This window comes from Carassius auratus, unplaced genomic scaffold (genome assembly GCF_003368295.1).
Source record: "Carassius auratus strain Wakin unplaced genomic scaffold, ASM336829v1 scaf_tig00007844, whole genome shotgun sequence".
NCBI classification, from domain to species: domain Eukaryota; kingdom Metazoa; phylum Chordata; class Actinopteri; order Cypriniformes; family Cyprinidae; genus Carassius; species Carassius auratus.
The window spans coordinates 21917-43962 of record NW_020523880.1 but is presented as its reverse complement, the minus strand read 5'-3'; the positions used below and the strand labels follow the sequence as shown (position 1 = coordinate 43962).

The window sequence follows — 22046 nt, the reverse complement described above, 5'->3', positions numbered from 1 at the left end:
AGCGAGTAAAAAATTTGTTTTATTAAAGTTGAACCTCTAAGACAACGTTTCCCAAGTGTGCGAGACGTGAATTGAAATTGTATTTATTTACAGAGGTATATGATGTCACACTCGTCTGTAGATACTGCAGGCAGGAGCTTAGTGCAAATCCTTGAATTAATGTGCCAAAGAGAAGAAAACTTAAATGGATTTCCCCTGCTCAGGGAATAGGGAGCAATGAACACTGTAGTGATCATATCAATTGGAACACAGTTCATGCACATAGCTCTCTTCCATCAAGCTGGTTATCTGAATCAGGTTTGTTAACCAAGAGAGACATGGTAAATATGCAGATCAGGGAGGCGCGAGGACTGGGATTGGGAACCGCTGCTCTAAGATATGCTTTTTGATAAATGACAACAGTAGTTTAAAATCTACCACTCATCCACACTTTAATATTGCACTTTAATATTCCAAATAGAAACTGGTTTGGACCCTCATTTCCATTCAACTAGAAGCATCTGTTACATTTATTCACACAGGAACAACACAGATGTTTGTATTACGTGACCAAATTTGGGCAAAAAAAAACAACACAAGCACTGGCTGAGACATTGGTTTAGTATGATGTATACTGTCGTACACTACACTAAGTTTGGGGTCAGTAAGAATTTGATTTGTAAAGACACAAAAAGATCAGTCTGTGCAAGAAACTGAACAGTATTTATATCATTTTTATTTTTTTACCTGTGATTCACGTACTGTCCGAACTGTTAGAACTCTCCTCCTGTGCTCATTCTCAGCAGCAGGCGCATGAGGTGTCATCTTCTTCTTCTTGCTTTATGGCGGATCGCAAACTTTTAAGTGCATTACCACCACCTATCTCTCAAATGGACTTGCCACTCTATCTACAATCTCATTTGAAGATGTGCACAGGAGAGTTCTAACAGTTCGGACAATGGTTTGAGTTAAAAATCTTGGTTTGTGTTCTACTGAAAAAAACTAAGTCACCTACATCTTGAATAGCCTGGGGTATTCATCATTTTCATTTTTGATGAACTATCCCTTTAACTGACCAGCAAAATGTTAGGTTGAGCTATTTTTTGCAAAAACTGGTGTTTTTTATTTATTTGTGTGTGTTTGTGTGTGTGTGTGTCTGTTAACAGACGCACATGTCCTCGAGGCTGCATAATATTCCATTACCACTATGATTAAAAGACACAGCAGTAAACTCGATGTTGTGCATCGTTCTCATTGTATATTGTTTTTGTGCCTAAGGCTCAATGGGATGGTTTGACAGGACGGATAGTCCTTAACAAGACTGATGGTCTGCGGAAAGAGTTCAACTTAGACCTCATCAGCCTCAAGGAGGATGGCACAGCGAAGGTGAGTCAGCTTAGCTGGACGCCGATGAGAGACATATGATTTCCACAACAGCAGATATGACTGGAATCGTGTCTCTGTGTATTTCATGTATTAAATGATTAAATGTATCCCCTTTTAGTGGACTCTTGAGTATGTTTTTTTTTTCCAAAGCAGATATGTTAATTTGCCAGATCATTTGTATTGACCTTGTTGCTCCCATGCTGACAACACAACTCTTCAATTCTTCCTAAAAGCGAGCGGCTGATGCTGCATCACGTCCAACTAAATTATGGACAAAGGTTTGTTCCAGTCTTGGTTTCATTCCCTGAGTTCATGATTAAGACCTGTGGAGAGCTTGGATTTCCTCCCCTGTGTGAAATTCACTTCAGTAAACCCGGTGCCCTTTCATCGGCTTCCCTCTCCCTGCAGAAATCCCTTCACTTCCTTATGGAAAGAGATCGCTGCAAGTTACTTCTCCCATAATGTCTTGCTGAGATTCATAATGAGCGCCAGTTACAGTCATGACAGTTAAATATCCGATACTCAATATCCAGCACAATATTTTTCTGCAATGCTTCACGCTTCAGTAAGTAAAACATCTCTATAAAAGCCAGCTCAGGCATGCAGAAAAACATGCAATAATCCACTGGCCGATATTTTAGAGAGCAGCTCTAATCTACTATTAAAATTCATTTGAATTCAGTCACTCATTTTAGACTCATATGAGCATTGTGACAAGTGCCATACATTATTATAGACTAGACTAGCCTTGTGTTAACAAAGGGTTTATTAAACATAGAAAAGCAAGCTTGTTTTAATTTATTTATTAGCGACATCCTGTTTTAAAGTAATATACATTTAATTATTTTTATTTTAATACAATTGATTTAATTATTTGTTCTATTTTTGATCCTGTAAAAAGTTAGTTAAATTGGTGTGTCAAAAACAGTCATAATTTAGATTTCAACCCACTTTATGCCATTTGAGATGCTTTTTTGTAAAAAGTTGTAAAAATCTGTAAAAATACTGCTTTTATTGAGCTTTATTTATTAATTAAAAAAAAATAAAATAAAATAAAAAGTGTGCAAAGTGCTGATTTCAGTGGAGACTTATTTCCTTTACAGAATATTTTTTTTTATGAAAAGGTAATTGCAACCTTGTATTTTTTTAACGCATGTTTATATCTCACAATTTAGACTTGTGAAAAAGAACTGCAAGAGAGAAGAAGACTGTGAGAAACGTCAGAATTGTGAGATAAAAAGTCGCAATTACCTTTTTTATTTTTATATTTTGAATAAGCTTCCATAGATTTTTTAAATTATTTTCTCAAAAAATAAAGAATAATTTGATTGCTCTAATGCAATTTCTAATTTAAATAAGACTAATGGTGTATAAGATAATTTCTTGTGATAATTTCTTTGTGATATTTTTTAAGATATTAAACTCCTCAAGCTTGTCAAACAATAAAATGCTCTTTATTGACTGTAAAAATGAATAATTCAATTTAAAACACAACATATCCTGATGACATTGTTTAGTTTTAGAAGCTGTTAGGCCTCAAAAGTTAAAACGTTTCTGAGATATGCTCCCAAATCTTCACATCTTTACACATTTTCCATCAGTCTTCTAATGCTTTTTGTATTCATATTTCATTTGAAGCACATTATTGTGATGGCATCCTTCATAATTTGAATAACGGTGGAGATAACAGAAAAGCTTCATCGGTTGCAGAAGTGTTGGAAAGAACTTTTTCTACTTCATTAAGCAGCCGTTACTCCAGTCTTCAGTTTCACATGATCCTTCAGAAATCATTTGACTGGTAGTATATATATTTGGCTAGCAAGTAGTAGTTTGGTAAAGTTTCACACTTTTCTTTCTGGAGAACTACTTGACTTTCTGATACAGTGGACAGAGCTTTATAAGCCATTTGAAACATTAAGGGTGTGTGATATTGCATCCAAATCACCATGTCTGATGACCACTGGCCATTTCTCATAATCTTTTTTAACTGCCATCTTTATATGCTATTACGTTTCCTATTTACGACAACATCAATTCATCATGGCTGTCAAAAGTGAAGGGTGATGCATTAAGAATATTTACTATGATTTTAGTGGAAAAATGTGTAACTGTAAAAATTGTGAATGATTATATTTAAGAGTACAGTTTTTTTTTCCTTTGAGATTTAATAATTAATGCATCAAAAGCATTCATAATTTGTAGACCATGCATTAAATAGGATAACTGAATGTTTTTGGATTTTATTGGGCAGAAAAGGAAGGTATTGCAATCAAATCTATTAGACTTAGATCATTTCATTTTCTTTTATTTAGTTTTTTTTTTCCCTTTCCTTTCCTGACCTATTTTATAAATGTTCAGTGATAAAGTCTGTCCCTCTTTTATTGTAATCTCATGTGCTCAGAAACAGCGACTTGTGTTCTTCATGCCATGTCATTTTTATACTGTTTTGTTAGATTGGAGTGTGGAACTCTTACACCGGCCTCAACCTGACTGAGATGATAGACAGCAAAAACATCACAGACTCTCTGGCTAACAGAACACTTATCGTCACCACAATCCTGGTAAAATTATTACTTACAATTTCACTCCTTCGTGTACGTAAACAAACTTTTTCAGTTGTTCAGACTTGTCTTCACCCTGTGAATAGTTTCAGTGGTGCACCAAATGTAGTTTTTAGCAATATAATTATATATGCATGTGAAAAAATTGAATTATATATAAAATGTTTAGTCAATGTGAGTGGTTTGTACAAAAAAAAAACTATATTTTTAATTTTTTTTATTGGTTTTTAACTCACAATCGTAGCTAAAAGTTGCAGCCATGACACTCAAAAAAACTAGAATGCATACAGTCATTTTGAGCAGTTCATCTCAAAATCTCATCAGGCCTGCTAACTTTGCTTTTGTGACATTTTTAAATCAAATATAATACATTTTACCAGCTGCATAATTGCATGTGAATTTATCTTGTGAACAGGAAAACCCTTACGTTATGTATAAGAAGTCTGACAAGGTGCTCTATGGGAACGATCGCTTTGAGGGTTACTGTCTAGACCTGCTAAAGGAGCTCTCCAACATCCTAGGATTCACGTATGAAGTCAAGCTGGTTTCCGATGGGAAATATGGAGCTCAGAATGACAAAGGCGAATGGAACGGCATGGTGCGGGAACTAATCGATCATGTGAGTGATCTCCCATGATGCTACACCAAGATGTTCAAGGTCTTTTAATCATACCATCCAAATGCAGTCTCATGCTTTTCACTCCATAAGATTTGTTTGGATCTCACTGTTTAGACAACAACCAGACTGTTAATACTCTGATTAACCAAGATATTTCAGTTTCTAATGGATGTTTTTGTAACTTGGCAATTTAGAAGATCTAAGAATTGTTTTGTTTCATATTTGCATGATTATGTTTTTTACCACAAGTTTAAGTAGTCCAAAGCTTTGGTAGGAAGACTACAATTGGGTATAAGAGTCTTTTGAGCTACATAAAACAATTGGAAGCTTTAAACTGATTTTTTAAAAGAAATAAGCCCTTTTGTGGGATCCATCCCTACAGTTATCACTTGTTTATATCTCAGTGACTGAACTCCAGCATTAACTGCATCTATTTGCATTTTCTTCCTAGCAGTCAAAATGAGTCCCTATCATCTTGTAAACCTCTTTTTTGTCCCCTAACCAGATAGCTGACCTGGCTGTGGCTCCACTAACTATCACTTATGTCAGAGAGAAAGTTATTGACTTCTCCAAACCCTTCATGACCCTGGGCATCAGCATACTGTACCGCAAACCAAATGGCACCAATCCAGGTGTCTTCTCCTTCCTCAACCCTCTCACCCCGGATATTTGGATGTATGTGCTGCTGGCCTGTCTTGGAGTGAGCTGTGTGCTCTTTGTTATAGCCAGGTATGGATAAACGTCTTGGTTTACCATAGCTCAAACATCTGCTTCTTGGAAACATAGCAAAGCAAATGTGCAAATTGGGTTCAGATCTAGGAACACTGACCCGATTGTTAAAAAAAAATGTTTTTATAGTTTGACATCACATGTGAAGACACATTATCAGGCTGTCATCTAAAGAATATTGCTGTTATCTGCAGCTTAAGGGTACATCGTACATCTCTCTTTGAAGCTGTCAAGAAGGTTCTGCGCCCTCTGGTTTAAAATTTTAAAACTGTTTTGCAGAGTGTGCTGATAGAAATCAGGTTTCATTGTGGGAGTGCATTTGAAGGAGTTTATTTTGCTCATATTATATCACTGGCCTGATGAGACGCCAGAATCAAAATGCTGATTTGATCTTGAAGCAGATCAATAAGTAATAAGCACAGCGCCCAGACTTTATTACATTGCTTTCGGATTATAGATTAATAATGTAAAAATTCCACTCATGGTTGTCCAGATGCACCTTTTCCTCAATAAATTCATAATGTGCTTTCTCAGTCGGTAATGTTTAGTATTTTGTATGAGGGAGAATAAGGTTGTGTCTGTACTGAAGCCCAGTTCATAATTATCAGGCAGATGTCCACGTCTACATAAAGAGAATATTAAGCGTGCACGCAACCCCATCAGGGCCAGATGATTGGTTGCTTAAATTAAAATGTAAATGGACAGTGAAAACGCTGTCCAATCAGACTCCTTTAAAGGACATCTGGTGGGGTCCCAGTGTTAGTGTGGGTTCATTTGCACTGGATGACCCATTTGTTCACAGATACAGTCTGCTGGGGGGCTTTTAAACTGTGATCTTGAAATTTGGCAGCTTTGATAGTAGCAGTTTATAGGGTGAGCATCAACACACCAGAAGGAATGACAAATGAGTCTTATGACACATTCTGATCAGGCATTGATTCACCATGAGGGTTTTCTAAATGACCCAATTATTCAGTAGTAGAATGGAGGATGTCTTTCAGATGTTCTTGTGTAACCGTAATCACTTTCAAAATGAAATTTCCACCAATTGTTTCCCTTTTTGGCTTCCAGCACTGAAAAAAAAGATGAGAAAAGTATTGAAAGTGTCAAATTTTTACCAAAGGAACTTTTATTTGTAGTCTGAGGTTAGACTTTATATTGTCCAATATAGTCGAGTTAATACTGTTATATTAATAAGGGCTGATGGTTGAAAAATATGTGGTGCAGCAGTGCATAATTTATTAATAATTAATCAAGGCAGACAAATGTAATAAATAAACATTACCAGAAGTTGTGTATTTTTATTTATCTTGTTTATTAGTATAAAATATTAATATTTATTAATCTTTTAAAATTAGTCACACTGAATCTATATAGTGACATCCCTATATATATATATATATATATAGAGAGAGAGAGAGAGAGTATTTCAAGATTGATCTGCTATTTGATGAAATTATGCATTTCTATAAAAGTTTATATATTAAATATGACTTAAATCCTATTAAGTAATATTTTGTGAATAACAGTTAATTAACATTTAAGGTGCACTAAACGATTTTTGCCAAATTATTTTAAAGTACCAAAACGAACATGCCCATACCACAACAGGACTTCGCCCCTTTTTTGATGACTCTGCCCCACACGTACGTACACAACCCAGGCAGCGGAATCTGCTATGCCTTCCACCTGCAGCATGTTAAAGCAAAATCTAACAGAGGATATTTGTTTGGAAAAGCAAATTCAACTTAACTCAACTTGCTAAAATGCTAAACGCATTAAATGTTCCTCCTTTTTTATTTTTTTATCTGCAATCTGATCGCTATCTATAGTTGATCAGTTAACATCTGTCCTGTGCATTCACTGAGCTCTCTCTTCTACCTATCATTACTAGACACGCCCCTTACTGCTAATTGGCTGTGACTTTGATTTGAGACTCAGTGGTCAAAAGCATTTTCAAAAATCGCTTAGTGCACTTTTAAATTAGTCTACAGTAGAAGCAGAAAAAAAGGGAAAATGTACTGGTATTTTTTTGCCATATCTATTGTGAAGTGCAAAATTCAAAATAAAGGCAAAACACTTTATATTACAAAACTTTCAAATTGTTTGTTTGCCTATTTTTATGGAATTATTATAATTTTAATAATTGTATGATTTTAATTAAAATAATTTTATAATCAGTCACACTACAATTACATTTTCATGTTACATTTTCAGCTTTTTTTTTACAGGAATAAAAACAGTAAATTAACATTTAAATCGATTAATCAACAGCACATATTTTACTTTAGATTCCTTTTCCAGCTCTCTATTTGTTTGGTAACCGGAGAGATTTGAACACTGGAAAGTTGTCCCATAAAACAAGATCTCAGTTATTGATAGCCTATAGCAAAAAGAACATTTTATCTGCACTGCGATTGCAGTTTAGAAATTGCCAAACTTGCAGCCTCTCAAGTGCAGTATTGATACATTTTCTGTGTTGTCTGCCCTTTTTTGGTGAAAAGCTGTTTTCTTTGACTCTTGGCAGGTTTACGCCGTATGAATGGTATAACCCTCACCCCTGCAACTCCTCTTCTGAAGTGATTGAGAACAACTTCACACTGTTGAATAGTTTATGGTTTGGTGTTGCGGCTCTAATGCGTCAAGGTATGTCACACTAAACACCTCAAGACTGTTGGATTGTTTCAACTGACAAAAAACATTAAACCAAGTGGCATTTATTTGGAGAAAGAAAAATGGCACAAGCATTGTGGCTGTTCTGCTACATCTGTGTGAGGTGAGGTTGAGGGGAATTGACTTTTATACATTCACTAAAAATCACCTTGAGACCAGCTGGTTGAAATGAATAGAAAAAAAAATCTGAAAAGTAAAAGTTTTTTATTTATTTAAATTTTTTGGTTTGAGATTGGTTATGCAATGACATTCATACAGTAGGGATTTGTAGTAGTATAAAGATGACAACACCTCTGGCAAAGTTCTAATTCACATCCAGTTATAAAATAGATTTTTGTTCTTGCTTGCAAACTTTTAGTTTCCTCTGGTGTAATGGATCTGATGCTAGTGAGGAGAGGCTTGTAGTTTCCGCTAAAGAAGCTATGAAACAAAACGGATGACCTGTCAGGTGTGCAGAAAAGTGTGAAACGCCAAGAGTGGCTTTAATGAGCTCAGGAGAACCAGACAAATCATTATGCAGTATTGTCTGACTTCATATTACAAAGAGTTTTCTTCTGAAATATTAAATAAATTTACATCAGAACAACCGCTCGGCCATGAAGAAGGTCCACTAGAAGGAATTTTACAGAAAAGTGTCACTGGTGGATGTTAGAGTATTTCATTAAACTTAAAGCAGGTCATAGTATGAAATAACATTCAAATGTGACCCTGGACCACAAAAACAGTCTTAAGACGCTGGGGTATATTTTTAGCAATAGCCAAAAAACATTGTATGGGTCAAAATTATCGATTTTTCTTTGATGCCAAAAATCATTAGGATATTAAGTAAAGATCATGTTCCATGAAGATATTTTGTAAATTTCCTACCGTAAATATATATATCAAAACTAAATTTTCCTTTTTTTTTTTTTTTTTTTTGCACCCTCAGATTTCAGATTTTCAAGTAGTTGTATATTGGCCAAATATTGTCCGACCTTTACCAAACCATACATCAATGGAAAGCGTATTTATGCATACGTTTAGAAAAATGTACACTTAAGACTGGTTTTGTGGTCCAGGGTCACAAATTTGCATTTGTTTGTGTATTGTATCACTGTATCGTGCAAACATATATTAAGTTTTAATCTTATAGTTTCTTGTGAAACAGATTAGTGATAACAAGAATCTCCAAATGTGATGATCCCCTTTCAAGTATAAAAAGTTGACTGGCAGAAAAATATTAAAGATTGCATGAAAGGAAAATTCACACTATATATTTTGTAATTTGATCTTGATACATTAAAAAATGTAAAAACTTAAAATTTTACAGACAAAAAAAAATAAAGAATTGCTTGCATAACAGAATAATTGCCTTTTAGATTTTAATTGTATTAAAGCAAATTGTTTAAATATTATCCTGAAAATATTAACTTTTTATTAAATTTCAGCATATTTGACGTTATATCTGAAAATCAAAAAGTTTCAGTATGAAAATAAATAATGCTGATGTAGAAGAGGAAGTTTACATAAAAAATAGACAGTCTTAAAATGGATATCGGATGGCCATTTTCCAAAAGTTGGTATGATTATTTAGGGTCTTCATGAAATGTCTGCAAAATATTTTGGTTAAAATTCCTCAGTGTTCGTGTGAAACAACACACTTTTTACTTTGTCAAAAATACTCCGGTTACCTACATAACCTCAATGAGGGTAGAGTGAAGCTAATGGGATGATTTCACTAAAGCCCTGTGTTTGAGCATGGCTGCTCCTCTGTTTCTTTAGAAAGAAACTAAACTTAGATTTTATGTACTAATTTGTACACTTTAGGTACTAGTATGTACCTTTAAGGTACCAATATGTACTCTTTAGGTACAAAGGTTTGCCTTTTGAAAAGGTACCACCCCAGAGACAACTTTTGTACCTTTTTTCTGAGAGTGTAGGAGAGTGGGAAATGGGAGAGTAGGCTGGAGAGAATCGCCTTGATAGAAGAATGCGATAAGCAGTGTTGGTCATCGTACTTTAAAAAAGTAATTAGTTACAGTTACAAATTACTTCTCCTAAAATGTAACTGAGTTAGTAACTCAGTTACCACATTGCAAAAGTAATTAGTTACTCAGCAAAGTAACTGTGACGTTATTTTTATGTTCCATAATGCTATTATGTCATATAACATCTTTAATATATGTTTATATTAACTGATTGAAGAATACAATAAGTATTTTAGAATGTTTTTATTTATTTGAACTCAATAGATTGCAGCCTGCCATATGCATAGAAATAAAACATATAAAAAATAAATATAGAAAATAAAATTCAACTGCAAAATTAAGATAAACAAATTTAAACTTGGGTAAAAAGAAACAACTTCCAGTTCGAGAACGCCATTATCACTGATGCCGTCTTCTGTGTGGTTGTCAGAGAGCGTGAAGTGAGAAAGCGTGAGCAGGGCACCGCCCACCCAGCCAATCATCATCGGATTTGCAATGGTGTCAGGCAGATACTCTCTGAGGTATCTCTGAGGTGCTTATATTCTCGCTGAGGAGTGTAGAGAGGGACTTTTCCTTTCACACTCTCCGGCGGCAAACAAGAGTGAACTTCAGGAGGAAGATGCGTTGTCATTAACCCATTCTGATACTAGTGCTCTGTATTAGTGCTCTGCTGGGTTCTACCCAGAAAGAGCAGGAGATGTCTGAGAGTGGCGAAGAAGCTGAGGCTGAGCCTTCTCAATCCTCCTGCCCTGCGTATGGGGAGCTGTTAGAGGTTATGGATCGCGCCACGGCAAAATTAGACTTGCCATGGAAGCGTGCCAGAAAGGTAACGTTGCGACGTCGCCTCGATGAACGTTATTTGTCTGACCAGAGCCCTCCAGCCCAGGTGAGCCTTCCAGTCTTGCCTGACTTACATGCAGAAGTTGAAAAGGAATGGAAGAGGCTGTTTTCCTCTCGCATCCATCGGTTTCAGCATACGAGTTATGCTAATATCGAGGGCATGCACGAAAACGGCTATGAGAGAATGCTATCTCTCATAGCTCTCATAGCTATCTCTCTGTGGGGAAACAGCCTTTCTTAAATCTCCCTCTTTGCCATCTAAGCCCCTCCAGGATACATCCCGCTTAAATGTTAAATCATAAGCAGCAGCAGGTCAGGCTGTGACTTCGTTGCATACGATGGCAGTGCTTCAGGCTTGGGAGGCTGACCTGCTGAAGGACCAGGAAACAGGCGAGGGGCTTTCAGCTGACCAGGTAGCCGAGCTGCGCCGCACCACATACCTCTCTCTCCCGGCTACCAAGCAGGCTGCCTCCGCCATGGGTAGGTCTATGGCGGCCATGTGATTCAGACGAGGCAGCGTTCTCATCCCGGATCGGAGCGATACCTAGTAGTTACTTACTTCCTTTGGATGTTTTTAACTTCTGTTTTTATTCTCCCCTGCCTAATTCCCCTGTAGCCACCAGCTCTCCACCTGATCAAGGTTAAGTGGAAAGTTTCTCACATAACAGTCTTCTATCCTGGACCTATGATGTTTATGGTTGGTCCTATATTCATAGTAACCACCTTACTGACCGTCCGGACCAAAAAGGGGCACCCCGTAAGCGGGACTCCAGTACAGGAATGAGTATGTAACTCTTTCTTTATCTGCTTATGGGTGTTATGTTGCTGGTGGTTATATGTCTACTAACAAACTACTGGTCATAAGGGATAATGTCATGGACAGCCATCTAACCGTCCCAGGGGTGACTCCCGGTGAAATGGTAGAGTTGGTACTTAGTGTTTGCCATGATTCTGGCCTGCACTCCCCTCAGCATGGCGGCGTGGGTATACTGTTCCCCAAAGTGTCCCCTAAGAGGACACAGTTTGAAGTTCCCTTGACAGGGAACGTCTCAGGTTACGAATGTAACCATGGTTCCCTGAGAGGGAACGAGACACTGCGTCCTCTAGGTCCCATATTGATGACATGGACATTAATAGGATCAACAAGCTTTTTGAAACCCACACACATTCATAGTGTTAATTTTGCTGATTATGTTTTGTATTCATCTTGTTTGCATTTGTGTGTATGTGTGTGTATTAGCATTATTACCTACCACAGCTAAACCTCCTACACAAGGTTACTGAAACAACCTTGACACATTTTTGAAACATCTCATCAGTTAAACCATGAAGAGTTGTACCAATTAGCCAACATGAGAAAAGCAAACATATAATAACTATTTGCTGTATGGTTTTGTCCTAAAGTTGACAGATAAATAGTTAAAGAGGATTATTCAAATTTAATCTCTGCTGTTCTGTTTAGGGTTTCATCAACTGTACAGATTATTTTACTTTTATTTATTTATTTATTTGCTTCAAAAGATTGATGTTGTTATCTCATCTTACACTGATATAGAATCAGGACTATGATTGAGAGTTGTGTCCTCCCCATGACATTTAAGAGTAAGACATAGGTCAGTAGTTAGCATTTAGCCATGATAATTATCTGAGAGTAGCAACACAGACAGCATTTCCAAAGGAACAAACACACCTCATGGTGTCTGTCAGTGAGCTCTTGCCACCCAGGTGGCTAATGTAAATGTGTTTGGTATCTTTCAAAGGGATTTATTAGCGTAAGCTTTACTGAAATGTCAACATCATGGATTACTTCCAGCTTAAACTTCCAGCTTAAACCAAACATTCATCTTAGTCTGGTTTTAGCTAATTTTATTCAGCAGGGTAGCTGGTTTAAAGTGATCTTTCGACTAGGTCAAGCTGGTTGTTAGCCATTTTAGCTAACCAGACTAGCTGACTAAAACTATCAAAACAGACCAGCTTGGCAATCTTAAAAACTGAATACTTTAAAGGAAAACAGCATGTATGACAGTTTCATTGAGGTGTTTTCTTTTCTCTTTTCTTTCTGACTGCTTTCGTGGGTAATCACTGTTGTTAAATGTATCACTTAGATCAAAGGTAATAATTTATCTGTCAATCTAACTGAATTTTACAACGGTGCTCCACATGACGCTCAAGGCATACAAATGCAGATATAATTCACATACATTGTGAACTTGTGCTGTCGTTTCAACTTCCAACCACCTTACCTGGGTATCCGTGCATGAAAGGCAATCACTACAGCTTCAATATCATACATCAGACTTAGACTCAGTGGTCTTTCTAACTAGAAAATTGCCACAAATTAACTCTCTAAGCGCCAAAGTCACAAAATTGCGACAAAACTTCATACTTAATAAGATAGACTGTAGTTCCTAATATCTTGTAATATCTCATTTGTATTCCCTACTATCAGATGGCAGATATATAGTACTTCGATTCTAGACCAAAATTACATCAGGTTCCTATTCAAAGTGTTCAAGAAAATAGCAGAGCAAATGAACTCTCGTGACATTGATGCAGAAGCAGTTTAGTTCACAGCGTGCAAGTAAATTGTGAGATTTGTGAGAGAAAATTGCCACATGGCTAATAAAAAGTTGTACCGGGAGGATGTGTTGCATACAGTATGTTATTTGCGTATTCTGACTCTGAAGGGGTGTATCTGCCTTTTGGAAATGACGTGGATCGTTTTATAATCGCGCTTCTCACTGTACATCTTTGCAGAACAATGTTGCCGCCGTGCAAGGCGAGAGTGTTCAAGAAGCACAAACAAGTGATCATTTGGACCTTTTACCCAATGGGGATGGGGGTGGCAGGGGTGAACGTGGTTGTCCTGTCCTTAGGAGAGCTGTTGCTTATCATACATGCTCAAAGTGCCTCCTGCAGACAAAGTAAAGGTGCAGTCAGTGTGGGGTAGGTGCACTGTGCCATGCAGTGAGAGGTCCCATACTCTCAAGAACTATAAACTATGTCACCTAGATACCTGATTGGGCAGATAGCTGGTCAACTGATCAAAAATAGGCACATAGATTTTTACTATGGCACAGTAATATAGTAATAATTTAATACTTTCTCCTGTTTTACTGTTACCTCTTTTCCTGATCATTTAGAATGAGGATAAAAAGACAAAACAAAAACAACAACATGCAAATAAGTTCAAACATCCCTTCGATATCTTTTATTTCCTGAATATTACTGATGAACTGATCAAAAAGTAGGCTACTTTTCACATGCGTTTTACTACTATGTAGTATAGTAATATAGTAATAATTTAGTACTTTTTCCTGTTTTATTGTTGGTTTCCTCTTTTCTGATCCTAAGGAATGAGGATAAAAAAAAAAAAACATGCAAATATGTTCAAACCAATTCAATATCTACTATTTCCAGAATATTATGAAATTCGAGATGGCTGACCCCTGATGGTGACATTATATGCAAATTAGATGAGTATATTTACACCCTACAAAAACTTTCGGTCATGTCCAGCATTTTTATGATTGACAGAAGATCTCTATCTTTAAGCCCTTGGAAGCCACAAGCTTGAAATCTATTTGTCTTTGTCAAAATCCAGCATTTTTTTCAGTTAATCAGTTAATAGGATGTTCTCCTCCCATGTATCTTAATAACACACTTAGTTAATTTGAATGGTGACTTAGTTTAAAAAGTTCATTTAAGATGAGGAGTCTTTGTTTTTCTTGTTTTTTTGCAAAGATGAATTACAGTTCCCTTGACGGTTTTATTTTCTAGCGATCAATCAAAGCCCTGAGCCATCCAGCCATAGAAAAAAGCCCCAGTTTGAATAGCACTCATTAGATTTATCATTAATCTGAAGGTTAAAATCTAGTGTGAGTGCGATAAGAGCAAAAGTAATATGAAACCCTGATAAAAAATAAAATGAAATAAACCTATTTAGGCTGTCACAGCGAGCTTCACGATGCTGGTTTCCTGGGTGTCTCTCAGTCGCAGGGCCGTTTGAAGGAATTTGGGGGCCCCAAGCAAAATGGACACAGAGGCCCCCCGCACGCACGCAAAGCCTACAGGAACCACAGCATAGCCATACAGTTTAAGTTCAGCCACACTTTATATAAATAAAAAAGCTTTACAGTGCAAATACTGCTTGAAAAAATCGTTTGGTGGGAATTCAATAGTGATTTGCACTGTTTTTGTTTTCTAATAATATGACAACACACACTTATCAGTTTAAACTCTGGGCTGTGCAGGATATCAGCTTATAATTATAGAGCTTGTGGTACCTTGGCTATATAGAGGAAACATCAGCACTGAGAAGTGATGCATCTGTTAATGTTGAGGATGAAGTTGATGGTGTAGCTGGGAAAATAATTTTAAAAAAATTCTGAAATTACCTGTGAAGTACGTTTTACTATTTCACTGTTAGCATATTGACAGAGGTCACTATTAACAGCTCAGGGGTGCGTTTCCCAAAACCATAGTTGATAAGTTAGATGGTAGACACTTTATAATAACAATCATTAATAGATGGTAAATTCATAGTTAATTAATCTTTCATCTTTGTAATTTAACTGTTAGTAAACAGTATTTTTACTAATTATAAAGTTTACTGAAAAATTAAAGATATGTTAGCATTTGCATATTTTGATATTAGAAGGGAAGGGATGCAGGCAGCTGCTTTCACTACCAATGCTTAAAAACATCCCAAGCTAATGTTTGATGCACGGAATTAATTGTGTGGTTTTCATAACCCCCATTTGGTAAATAGATTATCACGGTGGAATAGTATAGCATGCTATTTGCTATGCCACTTTCATCTAGGGCTGTAGCTATCAAATTTGTTAGTAATCGAGTATTCTACCAAAAATTCCATCGATTAATCAAGTAATCGGATAAATGTGTTTTTGCTTATTAATATTAATTATGCAAGAGAAAATAAGACTCCTGGGTCTCTTAAAACAACTAAGTTTCCTTTTTTTAGAAAAATTATATTTTTTTATTTTTAAAATGCATAGAATGCAATGCATACATCAAAAGTAAACATTTAATTATTATCCATTGTTTCTCTGTCTGTACTTGTACTGTGAACAATGACAATAAAGTTGACAGATGAATTTAAGTGCCATTTAGTTGGGGTTTTAAATAAAGCACTTTCTGAGATGCACATTTAACATTAAACACAAAACATTAATTTAATTTATATTTTAATTATTGCAAACTAAGCAAGCTTTTTGGTAAACAATGGGGATTTACTATTAAAAATAAAACATGGAAGACATTTTGTGTGATTAAACCTTAAAAAAAAAAAACCGTTAGATTTTTTTTTAGTAGCAGGCTATGTACATTCTGCTGAACAATAGTAATACATCTCTGGCAAATACTTGTCTAAAACAGGACTTTTATTTTGACGGGTTGACGTACCTTTACAGTTCTGTTAATGTGATGTGACGCTAGTTTTACTCAAATCAAATGGTCAAATGCTCATGAAGTGACTGTCAGAGCAGTTCTGGAGATGTTGTTCATGTGTTCTCATCTTATTTAGTGAGACAGCAGACGCTGAAATTACCGCGAGCCTCACGTGCGCTTCAGTGTGTGTTAATAAAGGAAGTCGCGCTTCTGCTCCATTCATTAACACAGACACGCAGAACATGCAGGATTCATATTTAAATAGACTGTTCCGGCTTAATATTTACAGATATTAGTCCATCACGTGAGATCATGTGGGTGGCTGGCTGCTGTCAGCGACTACTGAGAGGGGCCCCCTTGAGAGGGATCCCGATAACAGTGTCATTACACGTTACTGCATTGACGATCAAAGGGGCGCTCACACAGTGTCGTTGCATTTTATTCTTAAACAGTCGTTGTCTTGGGGCCCCAGGCCAGCTCGGGGCCCCAAGCAATTGCTTGGTTTGCCTGCCTTGTCGCGACGGGCCTGCTCAGTCGTATGTACAGTCATTGCCAAAAATATCGGCCCCCTTGGTAAATATGATCAAAGAAGACTGTGAAAATTAATCTGCATTGTTAATCCTTGTGATGTTTTATTTTAAAAAATCACAAAAAAAGTATCCTTTCATTGGATAATAAGAATTAAAAATGGGGGGGAAATATCATTATGAAATAAATGTTTTTCTCTAAAACACGTTGGCCACAATTATTGGCACCCTTTTATTCAGTACTATTTGAAACCTCCATTTGCCAGTTTAACAGGTCTAAATTTTCTCCTATAATGCCTGATGAGGTTAGAGAAAACATCACAAGAGATCAGTGGCCCATTATTAGATTTCTAACAGAGTCAGTCTCTTACTGATCTTTTATCTGTTGGTATTTCATAGAATCAAAGATGCCATGTGTCTAAACAAGAAAATATAGGCCCACAACATACAAATACAGCAGTATATTTCATTGTACACAGGGGGTACTTTTTATCTCTGTGTTCACCAAACCCATCTTGTGTGTTTGCTGCTAAAAAGATCCTTTTTTAGTTTCATCTCACCATAGAAGCAAGTTCCATTTGAAGTTCCAGTCTCTTTTCAACTTTTTTCTGTAATTCTCCATCTGTGGTCCTAGGAGAGTCTTTAGCCACTCAAACTCTCCATCTCACCGTCCATTAGGACAATATAAGCACACATCCAACATTTTATGTTGATTGGAAATTCTTAATTATTTCCCTAATGGTGGAAATTGGAATTTTCACTGCTCTAGCTCTTTTCTTAAAGGAACACTCCGACTTTTTGGGACTTTAGCTTATTCACAGTATCCCCCAGAGTTAGATAAGTCCATACTAGTGTTGCACGGTGCACCGATACTTCAAAAGTATCGCGATTCTTGGAAATTAAAAACGTCACGATACCTAAATTTATTAGTATCGATACTTCAAAGAATGACTGCGTTCCAGATTAGTAAGAGACGTTATTCATGTTGGTGTGTGCAACGCACGCTTCCAGTGCCTCCTTATGTACATCTGTGTTTTTTCTCCTCACGCAAGCAAAAAAAGCACTACTGCCTGCATTAGTGCCTTTACTAAACTGATTTGGCTTTACTAACATGTGTGCATAATCGCATTAAATAATTTAAATAAGTTGTTCAGATGAACAAAGCACGAGGTTTTCTTGCATAATTAACATTTTAATCGTTTGGTCAGACAGTTCATATATAATATTCCCATTAATTGGGGATTAAATGTGGAGTTATGTTCTGTATGCTAAATATAAAAACGAGCGTATCTGCACAGCACCTATAATTGCACTTTGTATCTGCTGATTGCTGATCGAGATTTACATGCTTGGCTCACTGACCCTGTATACTCATTCATCAGTTCATTCAACTCATTCACGCATGAGAAGATCTCTTGATCTCGTTCAGTGAAGGGCGGATTCGTCCTCTACATTCATCAAATCACATGCTCTGTCACATCTTGAGTAACTCTTTGACAGTATGAAACAGTTCAAAGAGCTGTTCACCAGCTGCACATGCGCTGCTAATAGCGCCGAGCTCGTGCGCTGCTGTGGAGGGAGGAGCTTCAGTGAACGAGAAATATGAGTCTAGTAGCAATGTATCTTACGTGATGTCCCCAATGCGCGGGTCGGGTAAAGAAATGTGACTTTATTTGCGGGCTGGGGCGGGCCAAATTATTTCATAAACGCGGGACCCGCGGGTTGAAAAAAAAACCCTACTCACACATCACTAGGCTGCACGTGCGAGCACAAGTGATACTGTGGCCGCCGGTCCATGTCTGGTAGAAAAAGATGACGCTCAATAAAGATGACGCTCATTAAAGCTCACTGGCTGAGTTTTCTCCTCTGAAAGAAAAGGTTGCACAACTGACAGAATAAGTTACAATATCTGAGATATTGCTGCTAAATTTTATTTGCTTTTTTTTTTTACTTGAATGCCATTGTTTAAATTTATATTATTTATCTTTAGACATTTAATCTTCTGAGTTCAGAAACATTGTTTAATATAATCGCTGTTCATATTTTTTATTCAAAGTTCAGAATCAAGATAAATTTATTACTCTTATGTTTCTTATGATAACTGAGATAATGCTGCTAAATGTATTTTTTCTTTACCTTGAATGTCATAAAAATTTAATTTTTTATATTTTGATATTTCATATTTTGTTCAAATGTTTAATATATCTGCTGTTCATATGTTCATTTATTAGTGTGTTATATGATTAGAATGTTGTCCCGGTTTTAAAATAAAGCACATCAATGATATTTGAGAATGTATTTTCCCTTTACAGGAAAAGTATCGAAAAAGTATCGAAATCGCAATTCTTGACTAGGTATCGGTATCGAAACAATAATTTTGGTATCGTGACAACACTAGTCCATACATACCTTTTTCATTTCTGTGCGTTCTGTAAGTGTTATTTGACACATCCACCGCTAGCCTAACTTAGCACAAAGACTTGATGTAAATGGATAATGGTAGCATAGTAATCCCAATAAGTGACAAAATAATGCAAACATTTTCTTATTTACATGTTGTGATCTGTATAGTCACAGCGTGTACAAATAACAAGGCTATATGAGACAGAGACCATTTTAATCGTATAAATACTGGGAACTATGTTCTCACTAGGTGTAGGAGCACAGCTAACGTTACTTGGGCGGAGTGGCTACTTGGGCGGAGTTGCTAGTTGAGCGGAGTGATAAGCGCAGCACACAAGACTCACAGTGATGAGGAGCAGAGAGTTCGCTCAGAGCTGGAGTAATAGAGTCAGCAATTACTATATAGTAAATTTATAGTGTACAATCATGGGTGTTCGCTGTATTGTAAAGAGCTGCGACAATAAACAGGGGAGACCAGGTAATACTATGATGTTTCATAGTATTCCAACCAAAAACGCTGACCTGATGAATCGATGGCTACTTGCTCTGGTAATAGATCCAAACACACCTGTAAACACCATAACGAAGTATTTAGTTTGCTCTGAACAATTTACTGTAGACAACTATTTTGAAAAAATGCAAGTTGCCACACGGACCATGAAACCTGTGCTAAAGAATACAGCCATCCCATCGATAATAAAGACAGGACAAATTGGATCACCTGTTGCTGCAGTAAGTGTTCCGTTATGTTTTGAGATGACTAACATTAGCCATACTGTAACAGTGCCATAATAATGTAATATAACCTTAGTAGTGACACTATTACGTGAATAGGGGCTCCGTGTATCCCCTTTATTGTTATTATTGTGTTGTCATGAACACACTGTATCGCTCAATAACAAATGAGCGGCGCTAAATGTAACTCTCAGGACTAATACATTCAACTTGCTAATGAATTGGAGGGGGATGGGCAGTTTTCTTTTTTGAGAAAATGTTTGTGAAATAGTAGGCTAAAAGTTACTGTCTGTGGGTTCATTGTGCAAAAACTATTTGCCTTGTGCTTTTACTTTCCCCATATTCTTGGCTATTGTAATGCAATTATCTAACATTACTGTATTATATGCTGTTGAATATATTTGGTCAGCTCTAATAAATTGCATTTCAAATATATAAATTCCTGTAATAATTCTTTGTACATTTTCTGTGATAATTATTAATCAGGATGAGATGAGTGTTCTGTGCTAATCACTCCGCCCAAGTAGCCACTCCGTCCAAGTAATGTTAGCTGTGCTCCTACGCCTAGTGAGAATATTGTTCCCAGTATTTATACGATTAAAAATGGTCTCTGTCTCATATAGCCTTGTTATTTGTAAACGCTGTGACTATACAGATCACAACATGTAAATAGGAAAATGTTTGCATTATTTTGTCACTTATTGGGATTACTATGCTACCATTATCCATTTACATCCAGTCTTTGTGCTAAGCTAGGCTAGTGGTGGGTGCGTCAAATAACACTTACAGAACGCACAGAAATGAAAAAGGTATGTATGGACTTATCTAACTCTGGGGGATACTGTGAATAAGCTAAAGTCCCAAAAAGTCGGAGTGTTCCTTTAAAGCCACTTCACTAATTTGTGAAGCTCAATTATCTTTTGCTACATATCAGAAATATATTCTTTGGTTTTTCTAATTTTGATGGATGATTAAGGGAATTTGGGCTTTGTTTTCCCTCCTCTTTATATTTCTGTGTAACAGGAAGCCATGACTGGATAATTTCATGTTTATAATCATGCTGGAGTGCTCAAAATTGTGAATATGAATGGGAATATACTTCAGAGATATTTTAATCATAAGAATTTCTAGGGGTGCCAATAATTGTGTCCAACAAGTATTTGAGGAAAAAACTTTATTTTATAATGATATTTCCCCCCATTTTAAATTCTTATTATCAAATTAAAGGATACATTTTTGAGATTTTTTTTAAATAAAAGATCAAAAGGATTAACAATGCAGATGAATTTGCACAGCCTTCTTTGATCATATTTACCAAGGGGGTCGATATATTTTTGGCTTCCACTGTATCATAGTTGTTTTCTCAGGAGGCAGTGCTTCAAAAAAATAAAAATCAGACCAAAGAATATTTTTTTTTACGATAAAAGACAGAAGTAAAACAAAACAAACACTGTGAAATAGTTGATGAAATTATGTGTGAACTACTTTCCTAAAGTAACACTGTTCTACAGAAAAATCATCAGATGAAGATTCAGAGGGATACAGCATCTCCTTTTCTATTCACATTTTGGAAAAAGATAATAAAAAAAACTGTCTGAAATCTAATCTGATCATTTGAAACCTGGAATTTTAAAAGCTCATTTTCCAAAAAAAATGGGAAAAAAAATTTGGAATTAGGTTAAAATTTTGAAAGAATGTTTCTAAGTACATCTCTTGAACAATTCTTAAGCTTTCAAATATATTTTCATAAAAACACCTTGATTTGTTTTCTCAAGAAAAAGATTTATGGCATGTGTTCCTGAAAAACTCATTAACTAATTATCATAGTAAGCGAGCACACTTTTTTTAGTTGAGATTGACTTGACCTGGGTTTAGCAGTCAGTTTTGCTTTTTTAATGCACCCCCAAAAAGAAGCTTATTGGGGGGTCACGTGATGCTCTGAGAGTGGCTAGACGTGTCTGACTGAGTTCTTAGCCGTATATCTGAAATTTTATACAAAAGTCAAAATTCATATTAGGGCTGGGCGATATGGAGCAAAAAATATATCTCGATATATTTTGCTATATCTCGATATACGATATATATCTCGATATCTTTACAGGAAAAATAACCCCCAAAAAACTACTGCAAAAACAAATATGGCAAATATTACATGTTAAGGGGCCTATGAAACATTTTATTTTTTTCTTCACCATATGTTTTATTGTTACCTAATTCT

At 36.1% G+C, this 22046-nt stretch overlaps 1 protein-coding gene across 1 annotated transcript in view; it reads left to right on the top strand.

Annotated features, from left to right (window-relative positions):
* The first annotated feature begins 216 nt into the window (after positions 1-216).
* Positions 217-22046, top strand: part of LOC113071671 (glutamate receptor ionotropic, kainate 1-like) — a 32169-nt gene continuing 10339 nt past the window's right edge. Inside the window, exons 1-7 of the mRNA XM_026244965.1 lie at positions 217-297; positions 1258-1365; positions 1599-1643; positions 3819-3926; positions 4342-4545; positions 5051-5274; positions 7802-7920. Coding sequence (XP_026100750.1) covers positions 217-297; positions 1258-1365; positions 1599-1643; positions 3819-3926; positions 4342-4545; positions 5051-5274; positions 7802-7920 — 889 coding nt within the window. The remainder of the gene's footprint in view (positions 298-1257; positions 1366-1598; positions 1644-3818; positions 3927-4341; positions 4546-5050; positions 5275-7801; positions 7921-22046) is intronic.